Genomic DNA, 11,122 nt, shown 5'->3' with positions numbered 1-11,122 from the left:
GGAATAGCCCACCATCGGCCCTTCACCCTTGGCAGGTGGACATTATTCAACCTGCTGGGGCATGTGTGTCCCCATTTCATGGCATTTGGGGACAACTGGACTCTCTGTCCAGGTCTCACTGTCGTCAAGTCCTTGGGATGATGCCCACCCCTGCTTGGGGCTTGAGACTCCAGAGACTCATGCAGGTGTGGGCCACTGAGTCTGGGCCCTTTTTACCTGGGGATGGTGGTGGAATGGGGGTTACGCAGCCAGCCAGCATCTGGGAGCCCGGTGGGAGCGGTTCAGGTTTTCTCCGAAGCTCTCGGGTACAATGTAACTTTTAGATGATTTTTGGCTCACAGGATGGAAATCGCAGAGGATGCAGATAGTTTGCGGGCACAGGAGCGAGAGAACATCATTATGAACTATGAGAAGGTACAGGTCGGTCTGCTCCTTGGAGGGAGGCCTCTTCCAGTGCACCCTGGTCAAAGGGTCCTGGGCTCCCTAGGAGAACAGGGTGGGCACGGGTGGCCACTACCTCCAGGCCCTTGCACTCTTTACCTTGGACCCCTCACCAAGCCTCCCTCTGGGTTACAGGGACACCGAGCTGGGCTGCCCGAGGACATGGGGCCTGAGCCTGTTGGAATCTACAGCAGCACTGATCGCTTCGGGATTGTGCAGTGAGTCCTCTGTGCTCCCCTCACCCCTGAAGCACCTGTCTCAGCTCAGGGATGGGTTTGCTTTCAGAAAGGCCTTTCTGAGGCAGGACTGTCTCACCACATCGGGTCAACCTCCTTTCCAGGGTCAGAACTCCTCCCTGGCTCCCCTGCAGGTCTAGCCCGAGGTTGCTGTTAGGCCAGAGGTGCGGGGCCCATCTAGGGAGCGGGTGGGAATGGAGACTGGGCTAGGTCAGGCCCCTGGACTCTCAGCAGTTCTGTCCACAAGTTAGCACAAGAGGAGTGGGGCAGCCTGAGGGTCTGGCCCTCTCTACTTGGAGACAACCCCAGTGAGATCCATGTGTTGTGGCCACAGGGTGAGGGGACGCCTGGCCTAGCCTCAGGGCTGTTGTCCAGCAGGTCTCTGAGGGACCACCTGCCCCTGTCCTCCCTCATTTCCCTAGAGCTACAGCCCTCACTGCCCCCATCGGGAAGATGGAAAGGCATGGAGATGGAGACAGTGGGGGCTGTGGCCCTAGGGGAATGGGGGAGAAGACGGGCAGGGCCCCGTTCTGGGCATCTCATGTTAAGGCCAGGGAGGCAGCAGGGCTTGTGGCTACAGACCCTGGGTCTGGTGCTGGGAAGGGATCTGGGGCCAGGTAAGAGGAGCTCAGCCAGGAGACCATCCCTTAGGGATCATAGGATGCAGAGACAGAGGATCCCGGGGGAGGTAGGGTGGGAGGGAGCTGATGAGCGGTGCCACTTCTAAAACGCAGGGTGTGTGGGTCAGGTGCAGGGAGAGGCAGGTGGATGCTGCGAGGTCAAAACTTGCAAGGGCCTTGGGGCTGTCAAGTGGGATGGGCCCCTGGTGCACCAGGAGTACACCGGGCAGGTCTCAGGGCAGGCTCCCTTGACCCCGGTGGGGTGATGCAGTCACTCCCTGAGGGACTCCTGTGAGGGCCCTGTCGCCCACCCTGGGCGGCCCCCATCCCATCTCAGGCCTGACCTTTCTCAGCTCCAGCAGAAAGCACCACCTCTAGTCCAGGACAGGCAGCCCCATTGTGCAGCCTGACCGCCCCCCACGCCAGGGGCCCCAGTAACCCCGCCCAGACTGGCCCCGCACTCCTTCTTCTCCCAGCTCCTGCCCCTCTTGGGAGTCAGCCCCACAGGAAGGCCCTTGTCCTCCCTTCCCTGTGTCTTCTCCTGGGCTGAGCCCTGAGCTGGATAGGGACACAGCCTGTCCTTTCTGGGGGTTGGCTCCCAGTCTGGGGCAGCTCCAGGCCCTGTGCAGGTCCTCAGTTCTGCCTGGGTTGCCTTACAGTGAGACAGAGCTGCCTCCTGCCACTGCTCGGGAGGTGAAGGTAAGAACTTGATGCATGGAGGGGCTGGTTCAGGGGCGTGGGGACTGGACGGGTGGTCGGTGAGGCAGAGGAGGCAGCTGGCCGGGGCGGTGGCCGGTGAGGGCAACATGCTCTTACTGGGAGGGGCAGCAGTCCCTGCTGGATCTGACCCCAAGTTGTGGTAACTTGGGCAGTTTGATAACATTCCAAAATGAGAACCACAGTTGTGGCCTGGGGGTGGCCAGGACCCCACCCAGAGGCTGGGACCTGACCCATGACTGGTGTGTCTGTGGCCTGAGGATGGCACGTCCCGGGGTCCCAAAGCCAGCCCACTGGCGCTCATTTGCACAAAGGCTCTCAGCCCTTAGGGTCTGCCCTTCCCTGGTTCCCTCCAGCTGGGTCCACCAGGGCTCCAGAGCCCAAGACCCAGCATTCATGGGCGGCTCTGGGAAGCCTGGCAGCTCCCCTAACGCCAACATTTCTCATTTGTCATTTCTCATTTGACAGCAAATGCGGCGGGAGATAACACGAAAGAGCAAGTGGATGGAAATGCTGGGACAATGGGAGACATACAAGAACAGTAAAAAAGTAATGTGTGGAGGGAGAGGCCCCCGGAACCACTCTCTGCAGAGACAGGGGACAGGCACCCATGGCTGTGGCCTGGCGCCATCAGCCTCTCAGAGGGCGGGTGGCACACTGTCCTCACCCAGAGGACTGCAGGCCTGGTCGGTGGTTTGCCTGCCTATTCGTGCAAGCATCACCTTGCTGGGAGGGAATCTGAATCTAGGGCTGGGACCACCCGTAGCTCAAGGCTAGAGATGCCCTGGTGACCCAAAGGCAGGAGAATGTTCAGATCAGAGTCCCGACTCTGAGTGTCCATGCACTCTTTCAATCCTGGGAAGGGAGACCCTGTCCCAGCTTAATGTCACCTCTAACGAGGAATCACGGGGCCAAAACCAACCATTTCCAGAATCCTCAGGCTCTGGTCCTCACTGGGGTCGCCCCGTGGCCTGTGACACCAGGTTGTTTTGTGCCCACAGCTGATAGATCGAGTATATAAGGGCATTCCCATGAACATCCGGGGCCAAGTGTGGTCAGTCCTCCTGAATATACAACAAATCAAGTCGAAAAACCCCAGAACATACAAGGTACGCTCAGGCAGAGCACAACAAACAGGACAGGCCGTGTCAGGGGCCCAGGTCTCCAGCTGGAGGGAGCATCAAGCCCAGCCTGGGGGGTGGGTGGGATGGTCAGATGCACATCCTGGGCACGGACGGTGACATAGTCACCACAGACAAACTCGGCTCCGGTGACCCTCCCCACCTTCAGTAACAAGCCAAAAAGCAGCTTTGTGCACAAGGAAACCTTCCTGCTTTCCTTCCTTCCCCGAGTGCTGACTGTGGGCCGACTGCCATTTGGGGCAGGGAGTCTTCCATCTGTTCTGAGGCTGCTTCCTCCTTTTGGCCCTGCCCTACAGGTCATGAAGGAGAAGGGCAAGAGGTCATCTGAACACATCCACCAGATCGACCAGGACGTGAGGGCGACACTAAGGACTCACATCTTGTTCAGGGATTGCTACGGAGCCAAGTAAGCCTATGGGAGCCACAGGATCACAGCAGACATGGAGTGAATGAAAGGGATGGGGCCTTCCCCAGAGCAGAAGCCAGGGTCACCTAGGAGGGATGACAGAGCTGCCAAGAGCTCTCCTGGCCCAGGGAACAGCTGGCACCATGAAACAAGAACCTCCCTGGTTCCAAGCCCTGGGCCAGACTGGAACACGTGGGGCCAGAACTCAGGAGGATCCTGAGGAGACAGAAGGCAGCAAACAAAATCATGCACAATGGTGAAAGGTGCTCTCCCTGACCCACGGGGACCCACGGTAGGACTCACGGGAGGGTGGCAGGACAGAGGGCCCTAGAGCCTCCCGAGGTAACAATGACATCACCAAATGCTGGGGCAATAAGGGGTCCTGGAAACTGTCATCCTTGTCTGCTGGGAACGTGACATGGCACAGCCACTTTGGCAGCCAGTTGGGCAGTGACTCACAAAGCTCAATGGACTTCAACCACGTGTCCCCAAAGTGTCTCAGATATTGAACCCACTGATTTGAAAACTGACATCCACATAAGATGTTCACTACTTAATTCATCGTCACTCATACACGGAGACTTCGGAGATGGCCTTCAACACGGGAATGGGGAGAGCAAGGCTGGTCCTCCCTCCAAACGGAAGACCCAGTGAGAAAAGGGAACGAGCCAGTGATGGCCGGATGAACGTGGGTGGATCCTACATGCATTTTGCTGAGGGAAAGGAGCCAGACACAATAAGCTACCACGTAGGATTCCCATTCCTGGGCCATTCTGGAAAAGGCCAAACCATAGGGACTGAGAAGCAGTCTGGGTGGCTAGGTGCTGACACATCGGGGAGAGGCCAGGTGCATAGGGGCCACCCTGGAGACTTGGAAGATGAAGGAGTCACTCCAGGAGGGGCTGAAGCGGTGGCCGGGAGACTCTGCCCATTGGTTTAGAACCGTGGAGGAACTGTACATCCAAAGACTGAACTGGCGTGTGTGCAAACTGAAAAAAAAAAATCAGAGTGAAAAGGATCAGGCAAGTCACTGTACAAATGGGCTATCTGCATGTCACAGATGTGGATTTTACTGAAACATTCCCTCAAAGGACCTGAAGAGCTCACTGCTTATCTGGTGAATCATCTGAACCTGAAATGGGGTTTGTTGTTAGGCTTTGTGGACAAAGTGAAACCAACGGCATCTGCACAAAACAAACAAAAGCCTCCTTTCTCTGTTTCCTAGGCAGCGGGAACTATTCTCCATCCTCCTGGCATATTCGCAGTATAACCCGGTGAGTATTCCCGGCAGTGACATTCCCGGGCAGTATTTCCCTGTTCACAGGAGTGGGTGTCTGGTGGGGGTGCTGTCGCTTCTTTTAAAGTTAGTATTTGTGAGCCACCAGGATATAGGATGTAGGACTCCAGATCACTGCTGGCATAAACCTCCAAGCAAGGGGGTGGTCTCAAGGGGTCAAGCTGAGACACAAAGGAGTCAGGGCCTGGACTCCTGGTGTTACCTGGGTCTGACCACTACTTCTCAGAACCTGTAATGACGCCCTCCTCCTGGGGCTGCCCCAAAGCCCAGGAGCTTGGCAGGGTCACACGCAGGACGGTGCCATCAGGAGACATTTTGGACAAGGTGCTGAAGTGCCTGATGGACTTGGCTCTTGTCATGAAATGAATTTGCACCCTGAGGAAGCCTCTTCTTCAGAGGAAGCCTCCCCAGTCACCTCTCCCGTCTCCAATGACATGAGTCCTCCCAAGAGACCTCAGTCCTCCCAGGTGATGTCCTTTCACGGTGACTCTGGCTCTTGCAGGAGGTGGGCTACTGCAGGGATCTGAGCCCCATCGCGGCCTTGTTTCTCCTGTATCTGCCTGAGGAGGATGCATTCTGGGCACTGGTGCAGCTGCTGGCCAGTGAGAGGCACTCCCTGCAAGGTAGGTGGACAGCTGCCCCCAAGACTTCATGCAGTGAGTCCCGGGGGCAGCCACCCTGGCCAGATGATTTCAGCTTTCAGCCAAGGCACCTTCCTTGTGTTGCCAGCTTGTTGGGAGCCTTTAGGATGTCTCTGCTGAGGGTCCCACGGGAGTTCGCGGCTGACCCCCAAAGCCCAAGTCAGACGCCTTTCATCCCCATCAGCGGAGGACATCTCATCCTCCCCGTGGCCACCCTCTGTGTCCTGCTGCCACGCCCTCCGGCTCTCTGTGCAGCTGTCTCCTCTCTGAGAGTCCTCCTGCCCTCCAGCTACCCGGCCTCCAGTTGCCCTTGGTGCCCACAAATGGGCCGACCAAGCCCAGGTGGCAGCATCTCCCCATCCCGTGTCCCCTGGCCCGACCTCACTCTCAGGAGATGACCAGGAAGCCCAGCACCCACCCTGTTCTGGCCACCTTTTTGTGGCCTCAAAGTCAGGCTTGCCCTTTTTGCACCCTGGTCCAAGAGGCGTCCAGGGGAACCTCCAGTCAGGCTCCAGGGGATGTTCCTGCCCCACCTCCCCAGGGCAAAGGCTGCATGGTGAGGTCATCAGATGGGAGGGTGGGAGGCCTTGCGGTTTGGGGGCCTCTGCAGGTGCCCAGCTCTTCCAGTTGATGGCTCCACATCTTGGGGGAAGGCTCTGATTTCATGACGGGCTGGGGGCTTCTCAGGGTTCCACAGTTCAAATGGCGGGATAGTCCAGGGACTCCAAGACCATCAGGAGCATGTGGTCCCCACGTCACAACCCAAGACCATGTGGCGTCTGGTGAGTTTATGGTCCCCTCGGTTCTTCCCCAGAGGCCCTGCCTCTCGTGGGGCTGGAGGAACGGGGCCTGGAGCCCCTGGTGGGGCTGGTGATTGGCTGAGTCCAGCCAGGGCCTGACCTGGGACGTCGGGTTCTCCATGGGCCGGGAGTTGGTCTATAGGACAGAGGCACAGGGATGGGGGCCCAGCTCCCGCAGAGCAGGGCAAAGGGCAGTGTGTCCACCGGGAGTGTGGGAAGGGGACGGTGTTGTGGGGAGCCCTGGACACCGCCCAGTGTTCTGCACTAGGGGAAGGGTCTTCAGAGGCCCTGGAAGAGGGAAGTTTTTAGGGCAGCCCAGGGGGCCCTGAGCACCTCTGTTCCTCCCATCAGGACAAGGAAGGTCTTTGCGCACAGGATTCCTCGTTAGGCTGGCTTCTCCAGATGTTGAATGACGGGGTAAGAAGGCACAGGGAGACCCTGGCTCAGGGACCCTCCTTGCCCTGCAGTGCCCTGCTTCCCCAGCCCGGGGGTCTGGCTCACCCACAGCCCACAGGAGGCTCCGCCCACAAGGGGGTCCCCACAGGAAACCCAAACAAAACCCTCTGCCCAAGAGGGGTCATCCCAGGGCAAAGGCTGGGGCTCAGGCCCAGTCTCATGGGCAGACAGGGCCAGGACCCGACTTGAGAGGGCTCAGGGAAGCCTCATGCCCTGGGCAAGCCCCTCTCTCCAGGAGCCACATCCCCCCTCAAATGAGTGCCCCCCATGAGGAGCTGCAAGACCTTGTCTGACCCAGCGCCCTGGAGGGCTCAGGCGACCCTCATGGCGAAGGTCACTGACTCTGGGGACTGAATCCCCAATGGACCCAGCTCGAGCCACCAGCCCCAGCCTGGAAGGGCCAGGTTCTCCCACACCTGCTGTCCCCACAGATCTCTCTTGGGCTCATCCTGCGCCTGTGGGACGTGTATTTGCTGGAAGGAGAACAAGTGTTGATGCCGATGACAAGCATTGCCTTTAAAGTTCAGAGGAGTAAGTCTCCGTGTGCCCGGTGGGGCGTGGGGAGCCCTGGGGTCAGACCCAGACTGTCCGGAGGCCAGCTTCCTCACACTGTCCTCATGATCCTCTGTTCTGGTCTGTAGGGAGGTCTGGCCAGGTGGGCTGGGCAGGGGACTGAGACACCGAGCCTGTCCCCCACATGACCCAGATGAAAGTCAGGAGTGTCGTGAGCACTTCCTTGCCCAGGTGGCCCTCCAGCCACAGGCTCTTGTGCACATCTGGGCCCCTGGGGTGGCCACAAAAGGATCCAGCACTGCCCAGTGGGAGACTGAAGTGGCTACGAGGTATCAGCTGTGCCCCCTCCCAGGGAACTCTCCTGGCCTGATGTCCACCCTGTCCGTAGAGCGCCTCATGAAGACATCCAGATCTGGCCTGTGGGCACGTTTTCGGAACCAGTTCTTCCATACTTGGGAGTTGGATGATGACGCTGTGCTCAAGCATCTTAGGACCTCTACGAAGAAACTAACGAGGAAGCAAGGGGACCTGCCACCCCCAGGTGGGCTCCAGTGCCATGTCCCCTCCCATGTCACCCTCTGGGGCAGTCAATAGTGGGGGAGTGCCCGAGACCCGCAACCCTACTACCTGGGCCTTCCTCTTCACCTTTTTTTCTCCTCTTCCTCCTGGACTCTAAGTACAGGAGGCCCACCACTCCTCAGGGCAGGCGCTCAGTGCGTGTGTACTGGATGTGTTGTGCTTGCAGGAGGAGAATGTGGGCATGACCGTCCAACAAGCCCCCTCCCACTATCCACAGTGTCTCTGTCTCTCCCTTATAGGACCCTCTAGGGCACTAGATGAGCCAGACCCATTTGTGGGAAACCCTGCCCCTCCCTGCAAGCAGCCACAGCCTCAGAGAGCAGCAGAGGCCCCTCACTGCTGCACGCTCCTCCAAGGTTGCCAGGACAACCAGCCTTGAGCCAGGGAGACAAGGGAATCGGGTGTCCCTGACACCAGAGCATTCAGGGAGAGGGTATAGGCAGGATCCCGGGCCCAGAGCCAAGATTTCAGCCAGATGTGGGAACGGTCAGTCCTGGCATGGACTGGACAGCCCAGGAGGGCAGAGGATGACCCATGTCAAGGCCCAATCACCCACTGCGTAGACGGTTCCCCATGAGAGGTTGCAAGGGGCTGGGTGACATCCAAGTCCCCTCCCACCTGAGTTCTCACTAGGGGCTGTATCCCTGGCCCAACAGCCCTGGGACGAGGGTGTGTGGTAGGAAGCCCCCAGCCAGTCCGAACCCTGGGGGCAGTGCCAGGAGCCACCTGTCATGCCCTGACAGCTTCCCCATGCCAGGTGGCACACACCCCTCCCTCTGGGATCAGCAGACTACAGGCATGTCCTCAGTGTCAGACCCCGGGGGCCACACAGAGACCCCGAGGACTCCAGAGACCCAGGCAGGTGGGGCCCAGCCAGGAAAGGCCTGCATAGGCTCATTAGAGACGCTGACCACGTCTGTTTTCCTTTCAGCCAAACCCGAGCAAGTGTCCTCAACACCCAGGCCTGTGCCGGCTTCACATGGCAGGATGACCCTCTGCAAGGGGGACAGGCAGGCCCCTCCAGGCCCACCAGCCCGGTTCCAGCGGCCCATTTGGCTAGTTTCCCCACCGTGGGCACCTTGTTCTTCCACATCCTGTCCTGGTGGGGCTGTCCGGGAAGACATCTACCCTGTGGGCACTTGGGGTGTGCCCAGCCCGGCCCCGGCTCAGGGAAGACCTCAGGGTTCCTGGAGATTCCTGGAGTGGAACTCGATGCCCCGGCTCCCGACGGACCTGGATGTAGGGGGCCCTTGGTTCCCCCATTATGATTTCGAACAGAGCTGCTTGGTCCGTGTTCCTTCTGAATGTGTCCTGGACAGCCCCGGGACTATGGGACAGGGCTAGCCTGGGAAGCCCATGGGGACCCTGACACCAAGCCCTGCCAAGGCCATCAGGACTGAGGGAGATCAGGAGACATCCCACTGCAACAGGGCACCCCATCTGCGGACAAGAGACTTGCACCCAATTTCTACAATGGCACCGTATCCCAGGAAGACCAGCTGGCCACCTGCTGGCAGGCAGAACACCCTGCGGAGGGGGTGAGATTGGCTTTCACTGCACTGAGCCACAGTGTGGACATGGACTTCCAGCCCTGCAGTGCACCCAGCACTGATTCCAACCAGGACACCTCCTTAACAGCTATGCACGAGCAGCAGTGCGCTCCCACCTCAGGGCCTTGCCTCTGCCACCTCTACTTGGAAAGTTCTCAGTTCCCTCCAGGCTTCTAGAAGCATCTGGGCCAGGGCTCATGGCTGGATAATTTCCCGAGGCTTAACAACCCAAGCCAGCTTTGCCTCTTCGCTTTATTTTTTGTTAAACTTATGAAAATTGATTAAGAAAGTGTGCAGCTTGAAAGACCTTCACAGATGGAACACACTAGCCCCCAGATCACAAAGCCAAGCATGCCCAGCCCCTCCCAGCACCCCCAGCCGTGTGACCAGCTTTCTGAATTCTGACAACACCGTGTGCCTGCCTTTGTATTTTCAACTCATAGATGGTAACCCCCTTCCTGTTTTAAAATAAATGTTTTCTGTTGAAATTGTTTTAGAGATACAGAAATATTGAAAAGGCACTACAGTGTCCTCCTACACCTTCCATCCAGCTGCCCCTAATTATGGCGTTTTGCAGTACCATGGCACATAATAAATTTAGGCCGGGTGTGGTGACTGACACGTGTAATCTCAGCAAGTTGAGAGGTCAAGGCGGGAGGTTCAGGTTCACTTGAGTCTGGAAGTCTGAGACCAGGCTGGGAAACACAGGTGAACCCTGTCCCTAGAGAAAAGTCAAAGAAATTAGCCAGGCCTGGTGGCGTGTGTCTATGGTCCCACCTAGTGAGGACCTTGAGGCAGGAGGACTGCTGGAGCCCATGACTTCCAGGAAGCAGTGAGCCATGATTGCACCACTGAAGAATAGAAAGGTAAATATTTGAAGTGTTACTTTATGCCACTAGGGAAAGCAAGAAGACTGTTATACCATCAGTATTAAGGTATACAGTTTTCTAAAAATTTATCTCTGTAGTTCAATAAGAAAAAATTCCTGCACATTATATTTGATAGAGCAAATAAAGAAAAAAATAAAAACATTAAAGGAAATGTCAGTATTAGACTCATGCACTTTTCAAAGCATTACTAAAAAGCATCTCACATTTCTGTTTAAAACACTTGTACCATTGCATAATTAAGTACGAAGATGAGTTATTTGAGGTGTTTAAAAGTTGGTGGTGCCACATCTAACTGGTGTAAACTAGATAAAAATCACTATAAAAAAGTTCAAATTCCATGCAAATGTAAAGATGATACAATCTTATTAAATTGTTAGACATTTTTTCCCAACTACCAAATGGGATCACATCATGTCTATAATTAGCAATAAGAAAATTCTATCTGCACAATCTTCAAAGTCCATTTTTAAAATTTTATACATATCATCTCTCATTTAGAAAATGAATATTTCAATATGCTTATTACACCTAGGAAGAAAAATGTTCAATTTTATAATCTCAAAATTTTTGCTAGTCATTAAAATAAATCAAAGCATTCAGCATCAAAGGATATACAGATACACACTCTTAAGTAATTCATATACCAGGGCCAGAGTGTTAGAGACCTAATCTGCTCATTTCGTAAGACAGGGGACCCTTGTAGTATTTATTTTAAAAAGAAATAGCCCCATTCAACAAGGGAAAGATCATAATTTAAAATTAGAAACTAAAAGAAAAATAAGCCTTAAAGCTTCAGTGTATGAATATCTACCATTAAAAAGAATGAGAAATAGA

At 56.0% G+C, this 11,122-nt stretch overlaps 1 protein-coding gene across 3 annotated transcripts; it reads left to right on the top strand.

The window, feature by feature from the left end:
• Positions 1-342: 342 nt before the first annotated feature.
• Positions 343-9,724, top strand: LOC135967875 (TBC1 domain family member 3B-like). Of its 3 annotated transcripts, none has more exons than XM_065532528.1 (14): positions 343-414; positions 577-659; positions 1,957-1,996; positions 2,483-2,563; positions 3,016-3,123; positions 3,453-3,562; positions 4,788-4,836; positions 5,362-5,482; positions 6,188-6,282; positions 6,631-6,717; positions 7,188-7,287; positions 7,658-7,810; positions 8,780-9,142; positions 9,328-9,724. In XM_065532528.1, the coding sequence occupies exons 1-14, from the start codon at positions 343-345 to the stop codon at positions 9,573-9,575; spliced, it is 1,710 nt and encodes a 569-aa protein (XP_065388600.1). In that variant the 3' UTR covers positions 9,576-9,724. The 3 variants fall into 3 exon arrangements, with proteins under 3 accessions (XP_065388600.1, XP_065388599.1, XP_065388601.1); XM_065532527.1 differs by having other exon boundaries at positions 1,774-1,996; XM_065532529.1 differs by lacking the exon at positions 6,631-6,717.
• Positions 9,725-11,122: the final 1,398 nt, after the last annotated feature.

The sequence above is a fragment of the Macaca fascicularis genome, chromosome 16, assembly GCF_037993035.2.
Source record: "Macaca fascicularis isolate 582-1 chromosome 16, T2T-MFA8v1.1".
NCBI classification, from domain to species: domain Eukaryota; kingdom Metazoa; phylum Chordata; class Mammalia; order Primates; family Cercopithecidae; genus Macaca; species Macaca fascicularis.
The sequence above is the reverse complement of the archived record's forward strand: the minus strand, read 5'-3'. Positions and strand labels throughout refer to the sequence as shown.

Coding starts and splice junctions, on each gene's coding strand:
- LOC135967875 (XM_065532527.1), top strand. CDS start 343: ATGGAAATCGCAGAGGATGCAGATAGTTTGCGGGCACAGGAGCGAGAG. Junction 3,124..3,452: donor AAAACCCCAGAACATACAAG/GTACGCTCAGGC, acceptor CCTGCCCTACAG/GTCATGAAGGAGAAGGGCAA. Junction 9,143..9,327: donor ACAGAGCTGCTTGGTCCGTG/TTCCTTCTGAAT, acceptor TCTACAATGGCA/CCGTATCCCAGGAAGACCAG.